The following is a 22,853-nucleotide window of genomic DNA, read 5'->3' as shown; positions in this document are numbered from 1 at the left end:
GAGGCATTAAGGGACCGGGAGTCAATGTAAATCAGCGAGGACAGGGGTGATGGGTGCATGGGACTTGGTGCAGTTTAGGATACGGGCAGATGAAGTTTATGGATGGTGGAGAATGGAAGGTCGGCCAGTCTAGCATTGGAATAGTCTATCTGATGAGGGTATCAGCAACAGATGGGCAGAGGTAGGGGTGGAGGTGGATGATGTTACAGAGATGGAAGCATGTGTTCTTTGCGTGGAGAGGAAACTCAGCTTGGGCTTGAATAGGATGCCAAGGCTGCGACTAGTCGGGTTTAACTTGAGATAATGGCTGGGGAGGAGGATGGAATCGGTGGCACGGATAGAGTTTGTGATGGGGCCAAAGATGATGACTTCAGTCTTCCCACCGTTTAGATGAAGCAAGTTACAGCCCATCAAAGATGGGTTATTGGACAAGCAGTCTGACAACACAGACACTGAAGGGGTTAAAGGAAGTGATGAAGGGTGTCTGTGAATGATGTCATCAAGGGACAGCATATAGATAACGAAGAGGCGGGGCCCAGGATAGATCCTCAGGGGACTCAAGGTAACAGTGCTGGGGCAGAAGAGAAGCCATTGCTGCAGCTGCTTTGGCCACGATCAGATAGCCAAGAGTGAAACAAAGCAAGGTCAGTCCCAGAGCTAGGCATCAGAGGGGAGGGAGGCGTTGGAGGATTTTATGGTTGACCATTTCAATGACTTTAGTGAGTTCGAGGAGGGATAATGCATCATGGTTAGAGGACGTCATTTGTGATTTTGGTTAAGGCTGGTTCTGTGCTCATAAGGGCAGAAACCTGATTGAAGAAATTCAGATAGTTGCAAGAAAGATGGGCACGGATTTGTAAAGTGACAATGTGTTCACTTTGGAGAGGAAAGAGAAATTGTACATGGGGTGGTAATTTGCTAGGACAGAGATTGAGGGCGGTTTTTTTTTGAAAGTGGTGATGACACTAGTTTTGAAAGAGAAGACAACAGAACTTGGAGAGGGAGCTATTTACAATGTGAGCCAGCATGGGGACCAGAAAGATAAGTTGGGTGGTCAACAGCTTAAGTGGAGGTGGTGTTGAGGGTGCAGGAGGTGGATCTAATGGACAAGATGAGCTCAGAGTGGACTTGAGGGGAGATGAGAAAGAAACTAGAAAGAAATGTGGATTCCGGGCTAGGGCGGGGGAATGCTTGGGGGGAGGTTTGGCTTGGTGGGCAATGGGAAGAGGAGGAAGCAGCAGAGGACACTGAATGGATAGTCTCAGTCTTAGCGACAAAGAAGTCTGTGCACTCTTGCACTTGTTGGATGGAAGGGAAAGGGACTTTAAGGAGTTCAAAGGAGGCCGTCATGGTGGGGAGAAATGAAAGGGTCCATGGTGGCTTGTTCATAGATATTTTCTCCCTATTTGGATGAAGTTCTCGATTTGATTTACTTCCCTCCTCCCCATGTGCGTTTTCAAGTTAAAGATAGAGTTGAAATTCATTTACATATAGCCACCTAGAAGAGTTGATTTTATTTACAAAATTATTTTTAGCTATCGCAATCAAACTCTACAGTTTATTAGCTTAGTCTCGAGGTTAAAAAGTGTTAGTAACTCATTATAATGTAGAATAGGTTAATAATTAGTCAAACATTACAAAATTAAACATTTGAAACTTTTATCCCTATCTGGCTATAACCATGTTACCTCGGCCTAGAAATTCCCAGGGCGCCGGAAGTACCACCCCGGAAGGAGTCGCGGCCGCCCGCCGCAAATTCAGTTTCAGCGCCCCAGACCGAAGCGCGGCGCTACTCGAGGCGCCCCGCATCCCTCTTGGGGCGCTGCAACTGAAAATCGCAGCGCAACGTGCCACAGCGCCACACGCTGCGGTACTGCAGGCCTTCCTCCCCTTCTTAAAGGGGAGGGGCCTGCTGCAGCGCGCTCAAAGAGCGCAAGTGCCGGCAAAAGAGCCCGGCACCGAGGAGAAGTGCCGGGCTCTTGGGACACAGCCGGCACTTCGCGGGGGGGGGGGGGGGGGTGCTCAGGAGGCCGGGGACAGCGGCGCAGAGGTGTGCTGGCAGGCGGCCAGCAAAAAAAATGGTCGCCCCGCACCTCAGCGCCTCTACCGCCGCAGGTAGGCCCCCCTGAACCGGTTGCAATTAAAGCAGGGGGCGCTACTAAATTTTGCGATCGGGGTGGTAGCGGGGCGCTGCGCACACCGATGACGTCATCGGTAGCGGCGCAGCGCTAATGGCTAGCGCCGCCATTAGCGTCCCGCTAAATTTAGCGGGAGGCGTGGCCAGTGGCGCGAAACCCACTAAGTGCCCTCTTAGGGTGCTAACAGGTGGCGCAGGCTACTGAATTTCTAGGCCATCGAGTCTACAGCACAGAAACAGGCCATTCGGCCCAACTGGTCTATGTCATTTTTATGCCCCACACAAGCCCCCTCCCACCCCTCTTCATCTAACTATCAGCATACCCTTCTATTCTTTTCTCCCTCATGTGTTTATCTAGCTTCCCCTTAAATGCATCTATACTATTTGCCTCAATTACTCCTTGTGGTAGCAAGTTCCGTATTCTTACCACTCTTTGGGTAAAGAAGTTTCTCCTGAATTCCCTATTGGATTTATTGGTGACTATCTTATAGTTATGACCTCTAGTTTTTGAATCCCTTACAAGTGGAAATATATTTTTTATGTCTACCCTATCTCATGCTCACAAGGTCATGTCAGCATTATTTGACTTTTTCCCTTTGGTAAGGGTGTGAACATGGAGAGGATGTGAACAGGGAGAGGAAGGAAGTCAAGGCATATTCTTCCTTTGTTTGCATAAGCAGGTGTAACTTACCCTTTGATTACCCCTCCCTCTGCTTAGAGACGCAGCACCATCATTTAGCACCACTTAATCAGAACTTGTCTCAGATCAAAAATTGAATGGGACAGGACTCAAACTTGGGTTGATCCTTGCTCCGTGGCACTAACTCAGCAAAGCTGCTGGCTGAAAGTGAGGCATACATCTCAGATAGCAGAAAACAGACATGGTCCACTTTGTTAACCTCTCACTATTTCTGGGTGATTGTGGTCATTACAAAGAGCTTTGAATGCAGTCATCACAAGTGTTCATTCTATACTAACTAACAGAGAAAATATCATGTTGGCAATCAGACTAGGTACTGTACATAGTTGGATAAAATAGTGAGGGTCAATAAATATATCTTTATTAAAGTTAGTCATTTGTTGAATATTGATGACTGAATTATTGGCAAAAGTGCTAACAGAAATACTATCAGAATCAATAATGGGAATTTACGGAACCAGGTCAAAGGTTGCATCTGCCAATTGGTTGGAGTGGACACTGGTTAAAACATACCTGGTGAAGAATGAGTTCTTCTTCAGGGAAAAGTTCTTCACAGAACTCACAAGGCAACATCGTGACATCATCTGAAAAGGAGAAAGAGTTCAGTTATCAAAGAGAAATTAAAGTTACTTAGAAGGGGACTGATGGTGCAGCAGGTTACCATAGATCACCCAGTCCTTTGTTATTCAGGTTCATATCCAGTCTGACGGATAGGAGACTTCCATCCCATCTAACGCCTGAATGAGAGGTCTCAACTCCGTCCCTAGTGGATGCAAATCCATAATATAATGCTGCCGTCATATTCCACATAAATCAGCAATTTGAGTCTGATGTGCCTTCAATAACCACAAAACTAGAAGTTATAGACTTTAACAAGTTGGCTTTTAATCACTAAGATCAGAGCTAACATTTCAACACACCGACTGGCTCACAGGAATGAGTCATACAGATCCTGGGATCTTTAAGTAAGAGAAGTCAGGGGCGGAGCCAAGAGCCAAGACCTGGAACCTTCCAGGTTAGTCAGTAAAGAGGAAGTGAAACTATACACCGTGTGGGGGAGGGTAATATACATGAGTGCAAAACGAATACAGGCAAGACAAACAGATTTCATTACAGAGTCAAAGAGGAAGAAATGGTCAATGTGGGAAATGTCTCGAACTCAGATATGGGAAAGGAGCCGCAGGAACTCTAAACCTGCACCTAACTCTGCCTCGAGTGTTCAATGCCGACACTAGGTGACAAATGTGAAACCTGTTCCATCAACACTCACATGTTAGTGAGCAAAACAAATTCAAACATAAAATTTAAGACAATTCTCCTGAAATTTCACTGGCATTACTGAATGGAATGACAATGGTAGGAATGCAATTAAATGGAACTTCATGGTTTTCCACAGTGACTCAATCAATCCACAGATACCAAATTCCCCAGTGACTCAACCCAGTTACCACAATAACAAAGAGCAAGGACGGTCCCTGAATCAAAGCCCAGTGCTAAGCTAGCTGATCTCAGCTAAGGTAGCAGTTATGCATGGTACAAATCAGCATCAGTGCCCTTGGGTTAGGGAGGGGAAAACTAGCCACGGTTCCTGCTCTGGATGACAATCCAGCAATCCCTCCTGGAAGTGCACAAAGTAAGGACAGGATCGAGCTGTGATAGCCCACCCACGTAATGAAGTAGCCTATCCACACTCTATCAAGTCTCCTGCATAAAGAATGTTCACTTGAGCAAGGTACCAGTGAGCACGTGGCACCAGTGGAACTATTGCCCAGCAAGGAGTCAAAATCTTCAGGGGGGGGAGATGGGGGGGTGGGGGGAATCAAATTGGCAGGAAAATTTTTAATTTTTTTAATTTTTTTAAAGTAGTACCTCAACATGATTTTTCAGATATGAAACTGAAGCTTTCACGTCACTATTGCTAACATTTGAGTTGTAACAACCAGGATGAGAATGGACAGGTTGAGAATGTCTTTATCCTGGAGTCTATTGAATTGCACTAGCAGTTCAGAAATCGCGGAGTTGTTGGTTTGTCAGAGTCAACGAGAATATAATTTTGTAATGTTAACAAGCGGTTTAGAAAGATTGCCAATTTTAATTTAAAATACATTTTGCCAAGATCTCTAATTTTATGAGGCGTGATGACATAAAAAGGCGCCACAATGTACCTGCATGAAATATGTTGGCCAATGACAGGCACAGAGCTTAAAGTTTAAACAGTCATTGACAGAAACTGCGCGAGAGATCAAAAGAATGCTTTACGCAAGATGCACAAAGCTTCACATTTTTTAAAATTAATGATGTGTGCCGTAGTAGTAAAATAAAGTTAGCAGTTTCTACCCGATGGCTTAAGTGAGCAAATGTATCATGTGGTGTGGAACCAAGCCATAGAGATCAGCAAGGTCCCAAGTTCAAACCCTGATTAAATCAGCAGAATCCCAAATGGAGTGGTCATGGGGCATTGCAATTAAGCTACAGATATTGAAACTATGTGGGAGGGGAGGAATGAAGGGAGTCAGCTAAGGTTCCTACTCATGATCGTTATCTAGTGACCCCAACAGAAGTGCACATGTGCGGATCCCACATCCAGACAGCAGAGCTCCCATGGGCAAGCAGATGGAAACTGCACTGCCACATTGAGATTTTGTTTCCTCATGGAAAGGATTTTGGGATGGGGTTGTGTTGAACTGTTGCATTTTGGAACAAAGGGAATTCGTACAGATTTAAAAAGGGAGAAGCCATGGGATGCAGGCATTAAAATTGTGCAACGAAGAACTAAATTGAGCCAGTTTGTGAAATGCCTAAACTTGGAGTCTGCTTCAAACTGATACAAGAAGTCAATTATCTTGTACCAGGATGGCCCTCATTCATCTTGAGAACAGATTGAGATGTCCTCTTTAAAACTCACATCCCAAGTTTTGGGGGGGTGGGGAGGAAGAGGAGATGTAGATAGTTTTATGGACGGGCCTACTGGTGAATCTCTACAGGAAAGAAGTCAGCATCTCAGCACCAGCGCCCACAACCACCCCCCCCACCCATGCTGGGGACACAAAAGAACAAAGGACACACGGGCACTCAGGATTTTGACCACAGGTCTGAGATTCAGCCTTTAACTTGAACCTGGAAGCTAAAAATGCAGGAGGTCAATTTTTGCTGTGCGAAGTAGTTTGAAAGAAAGGTAATGCCAAAAACAAACAAGTCAGTACACAAAAGGGACAGAGGCACGTGGTTTATTTTATTTTTCTCCTGTTCAAGGAGAGAATCGAGATTGACCAAAGTGAGTGGAATTTGTTTTGATTGCTACTCTACATGCTCACTTGCTGTCTGCAAGATAAAGCAGATGAATCATTCCTATCTGGCCTTATGTTTCAGTCGCCTTCAAAAAGATTGGAGAAGTACACGTGCAAAAGATAAGATACTCATTTTGGGAGTCATGTGGGTTACACCCCAAGTTACACTATTGTATAGTTAGACATTGGGCAGTACTGGCACACCCCTAAACACAGGATGCTCAGATTGCTTATGGAATATCCGAGACAGACATGTACTTTTAACTACTTACTTGCTATCTCTTCGTGGACATTAACAGGGGGTGGGAATACATCAGATGATGACCGATTGTCGAACAAGCCTACAAGGTTCTGTAGCTGTGGATGTCTGTAATCCGGCGGAATATCCTCCCATACTGACGACCACTCTCCTTCTCCGCCACTGTTCTCATTTTGCAGACTAAGAGCGAGCAGGTAGTCCAGGTTAGAGTTGGCATCTATATGTCCAGGACCCGCAGGGTCTGCCATGCGATTTCTCTCGGTCCTCATCATGCTGGCTGTGAAAGCGACAGGAAATGCAGGACTGTTAAAAAGCATAACCATAAGGTTTAATCAGTACTGAATTAGTTAACTTTAACCAAGAAAGCATCAAGGGTGCACTACAATTGGCCTCCGCTCTCCTTGGCTAGGCAGGGGAAAAAAAACACCAGGGCTCCAAACACTGACTCGTAGCAAATTGTGAATGTTGGAATCAGATGCAGGATTGACCCCGCTCCCAGAAAAAAATTGTCAAACAGACGGCCGTACTCATTATCTAGGCTCATACATGAACAGCAGCCACGTAGGCAACGTGCCACAGGGAGGCCAATGTGCGTGAAACCTTAACTCAGCACCAGGCAATCAATTCAGCAGAGAAAGGGAGGAAATAAAAATCAGACACAATCATTTTTTCCCCTCCTTCATAATTGTGCCCTTTGTTCAGGCCACATGTCATGCAGCATTCCCCAGCTAATGAAGACAGAGTGCATTGGGAAATTAGCAAATTAAAAAAAAGAGTAATAGAAACTGTTGGGCATGCAATCCCAATACTCATTCACACAGCGTATGCACATGTACTTCAACTTTTTTGTGTGTCTGTTCATAAAATGCCAAGAAAAAAAAAAGCAAAGTATGCAAGTGTTTTATCACTGTTGGAAGTGCTTTATTTCCTTGGTTATTGAATGATGGTTGATGCTTGTTAAGTAAACACACACACACGTTTCCCTGTATTGTGCGAGTGTATGTAAAGCATTTTCTACTAAAATTAATGCGTGGCTAAAATGGCGTTGGCACACCTGTGGCTAGTCAGTGATTTTTTATTGGACAACGCTGTTCTAGAATGTCCAGTCTAAGAATTGCTACCATTGAGTTCTAAAGCATCCCAGTTTGGCTTTCCTTCCTTATGCTTGAAATGCCTCATCTCAATCTGCATTCTTCTCCCTTCTGTCACAGTGCAGGAGAATTACAGGCTGCGGAACACCACTGTCCCACATCCACAATGCCTCTTGTGCACCCACCTGCTGCACCACCCAACTATTCTTGTTAAATAATAGGAGAATTCGTGTCACTCAACAGTTAACAAATGGGTACCAAGAAATCCAGCACATGAATGCAATCCCATTTTACTCACATAGCAACTTTCCAATCTTTGCTGCTCCATCAGACCAGAAGTTAAGTGAATGGTGGTGCACCTTTATTGGCAGAAGGCTAGGAGCAGGATGCCTGCCTACTCTTGGCCAGGAATGGTAGGTGCAACAGCAAAAACTAAAGAGTACTGAACTATATTCATCCTCAGTTCATTAACTAAACGTAGCAACATTGTATACACTTCCGCATTTCTCTTTTTCAATTTCCCCAGCCAGAGTTACAGAAGCATCTCTCATCCAAACATTTTGGAATATTTCATGGAAATCACCAGGAGGCCAATGACTGTTGTACTTGTGCTATCTTGTAACACAAAAGGGAGTGAACTGTGCACTTTGGCCACTTCTTGCTCCTACCCCAGCTTTAAATTCAAACACGTTGGCCCGGTATTTGGGGTGGGTAATAACAGCGAATGAACAGCGTTCGTTGTTATTAACCCTTTGAAACAGACCACAACTTCAGGATGTAGCGCCTGAAGTTGCAGTCAGTCATTCACTGCTCCGATACAGGCTGCGCTGTGGACCCCCACCCCCAATCCCCTCCAGAGTCAGCAGTGTAATCAGGGAAATCAGTGAAACTGGCGAAACCCTTCAGCTTTTCCCCACAGTAATTTTTTTTTTTATTCGTATATGGGATGTGGACGTCGCTGGCAAGGCCAGCATTTACTGCCCATCCCTAATTGCCCTCGAGAAGGTGGTGGTGAGCTGCCTTCTTGAACTGCTGCAGTCCGTGTGGTGAAGGTACTCCCACAGTGCTGTTAGGTAGGGAGTTCCAGGATTTTGACTCAGCGACGATGAAGGATCAGCGATATACTTCCAAGTCAGGATGGTGTGAGACTTGGAGGGGAACTTTGAGGTGGTGGTGTTCCAATGCGCCTGCTGCCCTTGTCCTTCTAGGTAGAAGAGGTCGCGGGTTTGGGAGGTGCTGCCGAAGAAGCCTTGGCGAATTGCTGCAATGCAACTGCAGCTGTTAAATAGCCCATTAAAAGTTCCCTTTTGAATTAGGAGTAACTGGGGTTTTAACAGCGCATTGACTGCTAAACAAACATTTTGGCCCTGAAAAACTAATTTTAATTTTGTGGAGTGTCAAATTCATCCATTTTAATAAAAATTAAAATTTTTAAGAAACTTAAAAAAAAAAGTTTTTAAACGTTTGTTCATCTTTATTTCAGGTTTACCTTTTCCCCGTGCGAGAGCCCCAATCTTGGTTTTGCTCTCTTAAAAAGTCAATCAAAAGCAGCTTACTCACTTCCTGGTTCCCGGTCTGTGAGAATTCTGCATTGTGATTGGCTGCTTAGACAGCTTGTTGACATCCCAACAGCTCGCGTTAGGGATTCCCCATTAACTTACACCGATCTCCACTAAACGTCGGAAAAGCTGAACTTCTCGCCACAGAGATCGCAAGATCTTTGTGCAAAGCTTACTTCGGGGCCAGCGGTGAACGCCTTTGCTTGGCCACTGACCCCAAATTACAGGCCGTTGATACAAATATTTCACACTCCAAATGCTCTCAGCTTACCTTGATTCTGGTCTCTACCTCTTATCGGCACATTTCTCCTATCCGTCCCCCTCATTAGAAATCCTGCCTCCCTGTTCCCGTGAACTTTTGCTTCCAACGGTCTGGAAATTCTTGGCCTGGCCCGAATACGGTTCTCCTCAGTGCGAAGCAGGTTCCTGAACGGCTGGTTTTCAAACCAGGTCCCAGCATTTTCTTCAAAGTGATACTCAGGCCTAGGTTTCATACGGTTATTATTCTTCTCCTCCGCGTCTTTGCCACAGGTGATGTGGTGCATGTTTAAGTCTTTGACCAGAACGTTGCGACCACAAGCCGCACAGGGTTCAGTCCTCGATCCACAATAATCAGCATGCGCTTGAGACTTGTTGAATGCCAACTCCAGCTCGCAGTATTGACACTTAATCAGCCGCAAAGGGCATTCTGTATTCTGCAAAACAACAACATTTTTAATTTTCTTAAGAGCAAGAATTTTTTTTAAAAGATATTTTTAAGCGTTTCAATGGCTAAGCTGCCAAGTGCACTGCTCAGGGTATAAATGAGTAATACCAGTTTCAGATTTGATTTCCCGTCTATACTGAAATAACCCCCAGGCTGGTGAGAAGGAATTAAATCAGTAGGGCTCCCGCCCTTGATTGCTGTCCAGTGACGCTATTGGAAAATACCTGTGCCAGGACAGACCAGGCTTGGCTGGGATGCCTGTTATGGGCCTGTAATAACCTGATAACAATTACTGGCTAGGCTTACATATGACGTGCGTCAGCCAGTGGCTCAGTTGGTAGCACCCTCACCTCTGAGTCAGAAGGTTGTGGGTTCAAGTCCCACTCCAGACACCCCAGTGCAGTACTGAGGGAGTGCTGCACTGTCGGAGGTGCCATCTTTCGGATGAAACGTTAAACAGAGGCCCCATCCGCTCTCTCAGGTGGACGGAAAAGGTTCCATGGCACTATTTCGAAGAGGAGCAGGGAAGTTATCCCTGGTGTCCTGGTCAATATTTATCCCTCAATCAACATCACTAAAAAACAGATTATCTGGTCATTATCACATTGCCGTTTGTGGGAGCTTCCTCGTTTCCCACATTACAACAGAGACTACACTTCAAAAAGTACTTCATTGGCTGTAAAGCGCTTTGGGACGTCCGGTGGTCGAGAAAGTCACTATAGAAATGCAAGACTTTCTTTCTCCGGGGTGAAGTACCATAATGGGTGGACGGCATCTATGAAACCACACCCAAGCAAAAATCAGTGCATCAGGAGAGGAGAGAAAATTGCAAAGAATTTCAATATTTTTCTCTCTGCAGAATGCAATCTATTTTTCTTGGTCTCCCCACTCTATGCACCATCTATAGCTGAGCAGCAGAGTGCGAAGCTTCCTGTCCAATTTTCCCTTTCCTTCATTCCTTATTCAAATAGGCGAATGGAATATTGGCCCCTATATGAAGGGGGTTGGAACAGAAAAGTGAGGAAGTACTGCTTCAGTTTTACGGAGCCTTGTTAGCCCCCACCTGGAGTACTGTGTTAGCTTTGGGCACGGCACCTCAGGAAGGGTGTACTGGCCTTGGTGGGGTTGCGGTGGAGATTCATCAGAATGATACTTGGGTTTAAAAGGGTTAAATTATGAGGACAGGTTGCATAAACTTGGCTTGTATTCCCCGGAGTTTAAACTGTTGAGGGATGATCCAATCGATCTCTTTAAAATGATAAAGGGATTTGATAAGATAGCTACAGAAAAACTATTTCCTCTGGTGGGGGAATGCAGAAGTAGGCAGAATCTTAAAATTAGAGCTAGACCATTTAGAAGTGAAATCAGGAAGTACTTTTTTCACAGAAAAGTAGGAAAATCTGGAATTCTCTTCCCCCAAAAGGCTGTGGATGCTGGATCTATTGAAATTTTCAACACTGAGATCAATAGATGTTTTCCTGTTAGGTAAGGGTATCAAGCGATATAGAGCAAAGGTGGGGAATGGAGTTTAGGTACAGATCAACCGTGATCTAATTGAATGTTGGAACAGGCTCGAGGGGCTGATTGGCCTACTCCTGTTCCTACGTTACACCAAGATCAGCATTTGGCAGACGGATGGAAGCTGCTTTGTTAGACAGACAAACAAACTGGAAGGAGACGAATGAAGGAAGAGACATGCACACACCTCATGTTTCTCCAGCTGATTTTTTTCTATCTTCATGTTGCACTTACAGTCAACCTGAAAAAGAGATAAAATTTAGATCTCAAATATTAGCATGCATTACATGCTGGTTACTGTATTTAAGAGCAATGCCTCATGCATATAACTCCAAGCAGAAAGACTTCCCAGTCTATTTTGCTGATCTTATCCAGGATGGCAATAAGGATGCAATTGGACTCAGTGCCTTGCCCTGGACTAGGGATGGAAGGGACCAAAAAAATCATCATGATTCCCATTATTGCCCGCTATCCAATGATGACTGTTGGAAAATACACACACAAATGGTGGAGAAGGGTCAGGCTCAGACTTAGAAATGTGACCACACTTGGATAAGCACACCCTGTGCAAGCATTCCCCAGCACAAGTCAATACACTGAGGAGGATATATATTTACAGCACATTTAGTAGGCAGCTTCACGATTTGGGCAATCCTCCAATACTTTCGACTCATACAAAGCAAAAGTCAGGTTTGATGAGGGTACCCACCCCTGTTAGAAACTTGACCATATACACAAAGTATCGCAGGTGTAGCATGCCCAGGACAAACAATAAGCCCATTTTACTGTTAATATGTACACTAGAAATAACACGGATTATCCTCATAACTCCAGACCGCTCCAAAACTGAAGCAACAACACAGCAGACTGAGTAGAGTAAAAGAGTTACTCATTGGTACCTGATAAACTGTTTCAAAATAATAAACTCCAATAATTGTCCAACTTGGTAACCTGAACCACACACACTTGAAAAATGTTGACATGGCAAACGGACCCCATGGACTCCTCCGTTAGTCTTTGCCTATACACCGATACAGCAAAGGACCTAGAGAATCTAGACTGCCAGGCCCAATCTGAAAATCAAACTTGGACAAAAGACACACATCACTCACGATTAATCAAAGCTGACCAACTATACAACACTTCTTGCAGTGCTAAGACTATCAGATTAGGTTTCACAGGCATCAGGGTGACTCCTCAGTTACCAGACTCCAACAACGCAGAGGTAAAAGTATGGTGAACAGAAGATCAACATTTGGCAGACAGATAGAAGCTGCTGCGTTAGGCAAGCGTACTGGAAGCAGATGAATGAAGGAAGATACATGCACACACCTCATGTTTCTCCAACCGATTTTTTGAGACAAGACGGTCACAGCCCATGGCACTGGCTCTTTCTCACAGTCACCAACACACAAACATGTGAGGTGTCTGGTCAACCAAGCTGAACCTGATGGACAACGTTTGAAATAGCAAATACATGGAAGGCAGAATATATATGTTTAATTTCATATTAACTGCTGAAGCAACTCCCTTTTCAGCTAGCAAGCGGAAGTGTCCCTAAAGTTGCCCATCTTGGCCTGGTTAAAAACACATGTAAAAAGCTACATTATCAAGATTTTTATGATTCCAAACAAGACATGTTTCCCTGTAATTCCTTCCTGGGGGGGGGGGGGGGGGGGGGGGAGGTGTGGTGAAGAAGAGGAATGGAAAGAGAATCAAGGACTTTAAAAATAATTTGATTAGTTAAGTAGAGTCATATGAATATAACTGACATGCATATGACCCTACTGTGGCAAAAGAACGTTTTGTTTTTAAAATTAAAATTACCACTTCTTCCAACACTGCACACTTCTGAGGCAGTCTGACCACAATGAGACACGACAGGCAGAAACTCTGTGTGGTTAGAGGAATGCCTAATCATTTTAAGTGTTCATTTTCATTTGCATCAGTAGTGCCCAAGAACATGTAACATTTGCATAAATAAACTAACTCCAACACATCTTAAACAATGGATAGCAGGAAAAGGAAGCAGTGATGTGAAGTAGTCGGGCTTTGTCTGAAACTGGGTGAAGTTTTACTCACTTATTTAAAACAGAAGTTTAATATTGAACAGCAATCCATCCATATTTCCAATCTAGTACCCAAATGAGTGCGGCATACAACTTGCTTGGTACATATTTCAATTTTCATATCAAAGGTGCTGTCCAAATTCTCGTTGTACAGGAAACTCTCATTTAAACGGCACCTAAATATCCGGAATTCTCTATTAACCGGCAAAATTCTCACTCCGAAAACAGCACTTTAATAACCGGCTATGTTGCAGAGTCCGAGTCTCCCGCGGTGGCCGAGTTAGTCAGTGGGGGTAGTTCTCCAAACTGCCATTACTCAGCTTCTTGGCGCTGTCGGAAGTCGGAACACCTCAATCCCCCTGTAACAGGAGTCTGACTCTCCCGCGCTGCCGGTAGTCTCTTCTGATCCGCCATTTTACAGGGGTACTGTGTGTCTCCCACGCTGCTGGTAGTCATTGCATTGCATTACCCTCAACTGGCAGTACTGTACTTAATCAAGCATCTTCCACCATCCATTTAACACAACATTCTGTAGGTGAGTACCCAATTACTGTATACTATACATTTCTTGATTTTTTTATTTTTCTTTGTTAAAAATAGCCTCGGTAGATAACCCTCTCCGTCATCCAGAATTTTTGATCAACCGGCAACACGCCGGTCCCGTCGGTGCCGGATACCAAAGAGTTTCCTGTATGATCTTCACAAGTCAGTTAGTAAATGCACTGTCCTGTGTGGAAATGAGCCCACACGGAACAGAAAGTTCCAGGTCAGGTTTAATCCCCATGTCTATGTAGAGTTGACTGATCTTTGCTAGGGCTGCTACCATTGGAAAGGAAAAGGGAGGGATAAAAGTGCTCCTGTTTGCTATCAAATAACCAATGCTTGAAGTGCAAGTGGATGTTAGATAAGGGCAGAATTGGACGTGGTTATGATACCCATAGTGAAGTAGTAGCCTGCCAGCACGCTCAGTCTTCGATTTACATGAAGAAAGCTCCGCTGGGTAAAACAACGGAGCCAGCACCTATAGAACCATATATCAGCGCGGGTCAGTGCCTTTAGGGGAGATAGGGTGAAAATTGGTGGAGGGAAATTGCGCACAAAAAGAAACTTAGTGTAAACATTTACCAGGAGACTGCCATTCTATTGACCTTACCAGTGCATGTTCTGTTTGAAAGTGTTCTTCCATCTCAGATTTAGGGAAGGGTTCATGACAATACCTGCAAAGATCAAGGTTTCTTCTACAGTGGATTTCGTGGATGGTGAAGTTAGTTGCAGGAATGCCTCGTTTGCTGAAGGTGGAACAGAAAGCAATCTAATTACACAAAGCTGGCGGATTAAAAGGAGACAGCATCTGCTCTTCTTGCACGTCTAAATTGGGACATGCAGGTACACAGCTGCCCACAAAACACAACAAGGCTATTTATTTATTTTTTTTAATTTTAAAAACACGCCAATCTCCCCTAATGACCTAACCAATAAAGACCCCATCTTGTATAGTTCAAAGAAATACAGTCCCACGATCCCAGGTTTGACTCCCAATCTGCGCTCTCAGCCAAGACAGCAACTTGGATGCAATTTGTTTCAGGTCCCCTCTCAACTAGAAGAGGAAAAATATCAGCTAGTCACTTCTGCTGTAAAGTTTGCATAAGTTGCTGTCAAGCAACGTGCACCCTCTTACACTTTTGTGCGAGTCAAATCCGAATTTAGTTAAATCCAAAACTAGGGTCTTAAATCTAAACAAAGCAAACTACGCAGGTTTGAAGGGAGAGTTGGCCAAGGTAGATTGGGAAACTGCATTAAAAGGTATGACGGTAGACAAGCAATGGCTAGCATTTAAAGAATACATAATTTACAACAAATATACATTCCTTTAAGGCAGAAGAAACCCACAACAAAAGTGGTCCAACTGTGGCTAAAAAGAGAAGTTAAAGAAAGTATTAGATCAAAGGAAGAGGCTTATAATGTTGCCAAGAAGAGTAGTAAGCCTGAGGATTGGAAGGATTTTAGAATTCAGCAAAGGAGGACCAAGAAATTGATAAAGAAAGGGAAAATAGAATACAAGAGTAAACTAGCAAGAGACATAAAAACAGACTGTAAAAGCTTCTATAGGTATGTAAAAGGGAAAAGATTAGCGAAGTAAATGTGGGTCCCTTACAGGCTGAGGCAGGAGAAATTATAATGGGGAATAAGGAAATGGCAGAGAAATTAAACAAATACTTTGTGTCTGTCTTCATGGAAGAAGACACAAAAAACTTCCCGGATATAGTGGAGAACCAAGGCTCTAGCGAGAATGGGGAACTGAAAGAAATTAGTATTAGTAAAAAAAAAAGTACTGGAGAAATTAATGGGACTGAAAGCCAATAAATCCCCTGTACCTGATGGCCTAAATCCTAGGGTTTTGAAAGAGGTGGCTATAGAGATAGTGGATGCATTGGTTGTCATTTTCCAAAATTCCATAGATTTTAGAACGGTTTCCACAGATTGGAAGGTGGCCAATGTAACCCCACTATTTAAGAAAGGAGGGAAGAGAGAAAACGGGGAACTACAGACCAGTTAGCCGGACATCAGTAGTAGGGAAAATGCTAGAATCTATTATTAAGGGCGTGGTAACAGGACACTTAGAAAATAATAATAGGATTGGGCAGAGTCAACACAGATTTATGAAAGGGAAATCGTACTTGATAAATCTGTTAGAGCTTTTTCAGGTTGCAACTAGCAAAATAGATAAGGGGGAACCAGTGGATGTGGAGTATTTGGATTTTCAGAAGACATTCGATGTGCCACACAAGAGGTTATTAAACAAAATTAGGGCTCATGGGATTGGGGGTAATATACTAGCATGGATTGAGGATTGGTTAACGGACAGAAAACAGACAGTAAGAATAAACGGTTGGTAGGCTGTAACTAGTGGGGTATCGCAAGGATCAGTGCTTGGGCCTCAGCTATTCACAATCTACATCAATGATTTGGATGAAGGGACCAGAATGTGGTTGCTCCATCATAGATTATCACAGCCCAGCCCAATCCTGTCCTTACCAAGCATCCACATTTCACACAGGGGCCACTGGAGTGTGAACAGGAGCACTTCCCCCACCCCTCCCTTGCCCAGGAGTGATGTAGTCAATTATGTGAAGAATCCTCGACTATGACGCCAATGTGGTGGAATATCCTGTCTTGGCTCATACATGAAGGTATCAGAGTGGGCAGTGCCAGTGGAACTGTACCCCAGCAAAAGTCAGCGACTATGAGAGGGGAAATTGGCAAAAGGAAACAAAACATCTGATTCTTTAGGATGAAACAATACCCTTTTATGACCACAGTCTCTTAAAATATTTTATTTTGAAATTAAATCATGCCGTACATAAATGATTGCTGGACTGTGGGCTACACAGCTATCCCGTGTGGGGCGCCAAGTGCAGCCAGTGTTGGGTGACTTGGTTTTAGCAGTTGTCTTTATAGAGATTGTGAGCGCTAGATCTTGGCAGCAGTGCTATGTGGTGCACAAGACTTAAGTCAGTATTTTTGCAACGCATTCCCTACAAGTCCTGTGGCCGGCCCCAATCAAACCCGTTTCCCATCAGCTGCCTTCTTCTCTTTGCTCCTTTGTTCTATAAACCTCAGGTGTCTTTCTGTTGCTGGATAATGAGTCACTGCTGTACAGCTGGATGCTCACTAACCCAGCCAATCAAACACTGTTCCACATTTGCAGTTAATGGTTTGGGGTAGGGCCCGCTTTAATCTGCAGCTACAGGAAGCGAGCTTCCAGATAAGGATATGCAGATGGGCATGGTTTTATTTCAATATAGAAGGTGGACAAATTCAGACGCCCTGTGTGAAAATTCTATCCACCAGCTCCCTGTTTAAATGTGGGGCTGCTGGAGGAATGGCCATTTTAAAAAGGGAACCTAACATGGAGTAGCTCCGAGAGCTACAAGATATTTCCGGTGGGGCTCAGTCCAAAGAGGTTTAAGAGTCACTGAGATACCATAGTTCAGGAAATACAAACAAAAATAAAAACTAGACTAGATCTAAGCCAACTTGTATGCAACAGGAACTAAAAATGACATTAGCAAAAAACAACCTTAGCACTTTGTAAGTGGCCATCCATGATGGTGCTGCTGCATCTGTTGTTTGAGTACATTCAACGCTCTCAACTTACCTACTCTAATTTTTTTTCTAAATACAGACATATGGTTAATCCCCTCGTGGGTTTTCTACTCTTAAGAGGTAATTATAAATGGCATTAAAACAATTTTGACAGGCACTAATTTAGATCTGATTTATATTGTAATAGAAATGTCACTTTACAAGCACAATTAGGCAAGGAAGAAGAGCAAAGAAAAACCAAATAATTTAACAAGTGGGTAATTCCAGATGGAATAAGTTGAAAATAATCACGGGAGGAGTGAGCCTGAGGAAACTATTTGCATTCATGCAATCTCTATACACCGAGAGGACAGGCTGAAGACAGTTCTCTGCAAATTCCACTCTATGACCTGCCACTATGACATGGCTGGTATCAGGGAATGAACCCTTTCCTTCTGTGCCAATGCACAGAATGGCAGTGCTTACTATGCCGAGCATCACATTTGTAAATTCCAACATACAGTACTCCACCACTGCATTAGTGTTTTACTTGCATTTTTTTCTGTTGATCCTTTTATCTCGCTTTTCTTTTCTAAACAAACATGGCTATTACCTTGTTAGGTGGAGTGTAGAAACTGGTTTGGAGGAGTTACTGAACATAGAAACAGAAAAATAGGAGCAGGAGTAGGCCATTCGGCCCTTCGAGCCTGCTCTGCCATTCAATATGATCATGGCTGATCCTCTATCTCAATACCATATTCCCACTCTCTCCCCATACCCCTTGATGCCTTTTGTGTCTAGAAATCTATCTACCTCCTTAAATATATTCAACGACTTGGCCTCCACGGCCTTCAGTGGTAGAAAATTCCACAGGTTCACCACCCTCTGAGTGAAGACATTTCTCCTCATCTCAGTCCTAAATGTCCTACCCTGTATCCTGAGACCCCTCGTTCTAGACCCCCCAGCCAGGGGAAACATCCTCCCTGCATCCAGTCTGTCTAGCCCTGTCAGAATTTTATACGTTTCAATGCGATCCCCTCTTATTCTTCTAAACTTTAGTGAATACAGGCCTAGTCGACCCAATCTCTCCTCATATGACAGTCCTGCCATCCCAGGAATCAGTCTGGTGAACCTTCGCTGCACTCCCTCTATGGCAAGTATATCCTTTCTTAGGTAAGGAGACCAAAACTGCACACAGTACTCCAGGTGTGGTCTCACCAAGGCCCTGTACAACTGTAGTAAGACATCCTTGCTCCTGTACTCAAATCCTCTTGCAATGAAGGCCAACATACCATTTGCCTTCCGAACTGCTTGCTGCACCTGCATGTTTGCTTTCAGTGACTGGTGTACAAGGACACCTAGGTCCCTCTGTACATCAACATTTCCCAATCTATCACCATTTAAATAATACTCTACCTTTCTGTTTTTCCTACCAAAGTGGATAACTTCACATTTATCCACGCTATACTGCATCTGCCATGTATTTACCCACTCACTCAACTTGTCTAAATCGCCTTGAAGCCTCTTTGCATCCTCCTCACAACTCACAATCCCAAGTTTTGTGTCGTCAGGAAATATTACATTTGGTTCCCTCATCCAAATCATTGATATATATTGTGAATAGCTGGGGCCCAAGCACTGATCCCTGCGGTACCCCACTAGTCACCGCCTGCCACCCCAAAATAGACCCATTTATTCCTACTCTCTGTTTCCTGTCTGTTAACCAATTTTCAATCCATGCCAGTATATTACCCCCAATCCCATGTGCTTAAATTTTGCACACTAACCTCTTATGTGGGACTTTATCATGACCTTTATCAAAGACCTGTGAGACAGCTCTATCAATGCAGACCATTAATCCAGGGCATTTACACATTCTTGTCACTTTAACTGGATAGTCTTATTTACTGGCTGGGCTCAACACCCAACATCGTTCCTCGCTTTGATGGTGCAAGTGAAAAAAATTGAGATGACCCAGGAGATTCAGCAGAACTCAAACCTCCCAGCAGGTTGCATTGTTATTGATTACTGTAACAAATTTGGTCTGCAGTAGATATATTCAGAAGCATCAGTTGTTCCCATTAGCAGTCTGAGCATCTTACTTTGATGGACATTTGCCAACGATGCTCTAAGTCTACCTGTATGACAGGAGGACCTGGGGATATAACAATCACACCCCTTTGTGATCGGCTATCCGTAACTTTCGCACAAGTATTTCTTCAATATTTCTTGAGGCGGATAGTGTTAACACTGGGTAAGGCAAGGTTTGATTTGGATGCTTTATTCCACAGTAAGGTGAACATACAGAGCAACAGCGCTGATCCAGTGAAACCCATCTTCATGTAATGATATGAAAATAAGTGAGCATGTTACACTGCACCACTTCAGCGGGTCATCATACTTAGACAGAATAACTCCTCTACTTTCCGCCCTACAGTCCAGGGGAAAACCTCTTCACTCTGCAGCCCCTCATCCTTTCAACTTCTTGCAACACTTCACTTCCTCGCTGGCTCATTTTCATAGGTCTTCTTTTCTTAAAAGCCTATCTCTAGTGCCTACCTCTCCACCACCTCTCTAGATGCTGCCATTGCCTGTGTTGCCTGACGTCCAGTCCTGGCTGAGCCACAATTTCCACCAGTTAAACACTGGGAAGACCAAAACCATCGTCTTCGGCCCCTGCCACAAACTTCGTACCCTCAGCACCGATTCTATCCTCTGCACGGCCACGGTCTCCGGTTGAATCTTGACATTCTATGTGAACCCGAGCAGAGTTTCCAACCCCATATCCTCTACATCACAAAGAGGCCTACCTCCGCCTCCATAACATTGCACATCTCAGCCCATCTGCTGCCAAATCCTGCATCTATGCCTTTGTCACCTCCAGACGCAACGATTCCAATACTCTCCTGGGGGCCTCCCATCCTCCATAAACTTCAGCTCATCCAAATCTCTGTTGCCTATATCCTATCCCGCACCAAGTCCCGCTCACTCATCATCCATGTGCTCACTGATTCCCCATCATCCAATGCCTCATACTAGTATTTATAGCCCTTCACACAGCCTCACCCCTCCCTTTCTCTAACCTTCTCCAGCCCTACTATCCTCCAACAACTATGGCCTTGTGTATCCTCCACTCCTCTTGCCCCATGGCTGACGGCTGTGCCTTCAGCTGCCATGGCCCTAAGCACTGGAATTCCCTCCCTAAGCCTTTTCACCTCCCTCTCTTCCTTAAAGACCCTCCTTAAAGCCCACCTCTTTGACTAAGTTTTTGGTTACCTCTCCTACTTAGGCTCACTATCAATTTTTGTCCAATTGCACTTTGCTTTTTCTACGTTATAGTCACTATATAAATGCAAGTTGTTGTTATTGTATTAAGAAGAATGAACCTGTATTTTCTGCGTGGGACAATCAGTACTTTAATAACCTTATGAATGGTCAGGGTAACCAATCGCCCTGGAAACATTCCCGTTAACAGATTCACGTCGGGTATCCTACCACACGGACTGCAGCGGTTCAAGAAGGCAGCTCACCACCACCTTCTCAAGGGCAACTCGGGGTGGGCAATAAGTGCTGGCTTTGCCAGCGACTCCCAGATCCCATAAGCAAATAAAAATTACTAGACTTTGGACATAGATTGCTGCTAAATGTCTAATCCAACTCTCAGAGCAGGGCCTCCCTTCCTGCTGTTGGCATGATTCAGCTATTCCACAAGCTTCGTCCAGAAACCAAGCTTTTAGACACAGGCAGACAAAGCAGCTTTTAAAGACATACTTCAGCAATTTGTCGAAGTAATGATGCCTAAGTTAGTCTCTTACCAGTTGGCACAGAGCCGGGTTTCCTCAGCCTGACCTTCAGACATCTTTGCTCTTTTTCAAAACCTACAAAACAAAATAGACAAATACATTAAGTACTTCAAAAAGTCTTGCTGCTAGCAAAGATCTTGGCAAGTATGAACTGGCAAAAATATAGCACACTGATAGAAACAGGATAGCACTCTTGCCAACATCAAATGGAGAGAGGGCAGGGGAGATAACTGCTCTTTAGATCAGTTTTTTATTATTTTTCACGTATTCAAATCTTGTGTCTCCCTTCGCATCCAGCACTATTTCCCAATCAAAGGGATGTTCCCGGCCTTCCTTCAAACCACATCTTAAGCCAGAGTTTAGGAAGTTATGGGCGAGTGGGAAAATACCCAAGCCTTGTTTATCATTTCCACTGACAGCAGAGTGTAAAGGTCACAGCTCATGGACTTGAACAGTTAGCCTCACCAATTATTTTATTTTTTTACCTCTCCCCTATTTCACTCTTGGGGGTCTCTCGACTACGCACTTTCCCCTAGCAAGCCAGGCTGGACCTCTTTTCTGCCAATGTTAATCTACAACCAACTTTGAAGAAATAAATGAAAGCAGCCTTGGTGTTGCTTCCGCTTACCCTCCTATGGGTAGTGCCTCGTCTCCACTCAATGCCACCAGAGTGGCCGAGACATGAGGGTATCGAGAGGCACAAATCCATACTTGTCAATCTGGGATAAGCACACTGTCGTTTCAACAAGCTATGCCAACATGCTGGCCAAGGCAACCAAAGAAACTATCTACAAATTCTTAGTGCTTCAAATTTGTTTAAAACCCCATCATCCAGCCTTAAGAATCTCCATAGGTAGTGCCTTCCCTTACATAGTAGCCAACTACAGAACTGCATGGCCAAGGACAACAATTCTACCTAACCAGCAGCTGGATGTGGGTTCAGTAGTTACCATTCTAGTTACCTGCAACTATGTCTGCTGGTCACTGACAATCACCTGTCCAACTACCTTTATTACAGTAACAAAACCATCCACCATTAGTCACTTCTTGCCCAAACAAACACTGGCGGAGATTCTTCACTCAAGAATGTCACAGGCGTTAGCCCTTTCCTATGACTAACATACCAACGCTATCCCCTCTTAAGTAATAAAATGAGCTCAACTTACATGATCTGCACTTCTGCTTTCAGTTTCTTTTTACTGGAAATTCAGCTTTTGTGAACTCAGCAGGACATCCTGGCTCCATTCCAAGAACATTGATTCACAGAGCAGGAGGAATCCAGCACCCCTCAGTCTTCAAATTTCCAAAGTATCCAAAAGAACCAATACAAGCCACCCACTGTAACAATACCTAAAGGACTACCGAAAACCTGTATTTCAGAGTTGTCAATATTTAAAAGGCTCACTCTAAGGATCATGTTTAGCACACAAAAAGACTGTTGACAGTTTCATATTACTCTATAAATGTCTTCAAGGGGAGGACCAGCCGAGTTTGTGCTATATGATCTTGATAATCCTGTGTGCAATTACATTTAGTTATCTAATTAAGGCGAAGTTTCTGCCATCTTAAAGATTTAACAGATCAAAGGAACAATCCAAGAGACCAATAAAAGCTTCTGCTGGTTTTACACCAGTGTCT

At 44.0% G+C, this 22,853-nt stretch overlaps 1 protein-coding gene across 3 annotated transcripts in view; it reads right to left on the bottom strand.

Annotated features, from left to right (window-relative positions):
- The window catches only part of trafd1 (TRAF-type zinc finger domain containing 1), a 45,623-nt gene that overhangs the window by 20,237 nt on the left and 2,533 nt on the right, over positions 1–22,853 (bottom strand). For 2 of the 3 annotated variants that reach the window (XM_085961402.1, XM_085961401.1), the window contains exons 2-7: positions 21,228–21,290; positions 14,480–14,615; positions 11,445–11,498; positions 9,305–9,728; positions 6,397–6,660; positions 3,351–3,421 (exon numbers count right to left, since the gene is read on the bottom strand). In XM_085961402.1, the coding sequence (XP_085817528.1) occupies positions 3,351–3,421; positions 6,397–6,660; positions 9,305–9,728; positions 11,445–11,498; positions 14,480–14,615; positions 21,228–21,271 (993 nt within the window). In that variant the 5' untranslated portion in view covers positions 21,272–21,290. Of the gene's footprint in view, positions 1–3,350; positions 3,422–6,396; positions 6,661–9,304; positions 9,729–11,444; positions 11,499–14,479; positions 14,616–21,227; positions 21,291–22,381; positions 22,522–22,853 lie in introns of those variants that run through there. The other variant, XM_085961403.1, reaches the window with a different exon arrangement.

Source organism: Somniosus microcephalus, chromosome 19 (genome assembly GCF_052327205.1).
Source record: "Somniosus microcephalus isolate GS21.2 chromosome 19, FLI_Smic_1.0, whole genome shotgun sequence".
In the NCBI taxonomy this organism is placed as follows: Eukaryota; Metazoa; Chordata; class Chondrichthyes; order Squaliformes; family Somniosidae; genus Somniosus; species Somniosus microcephalus.
Note: the sequence above shows the minus strand (reverse complement) of the source record. Positions and strands in the feature narration are given on the sequence as shown.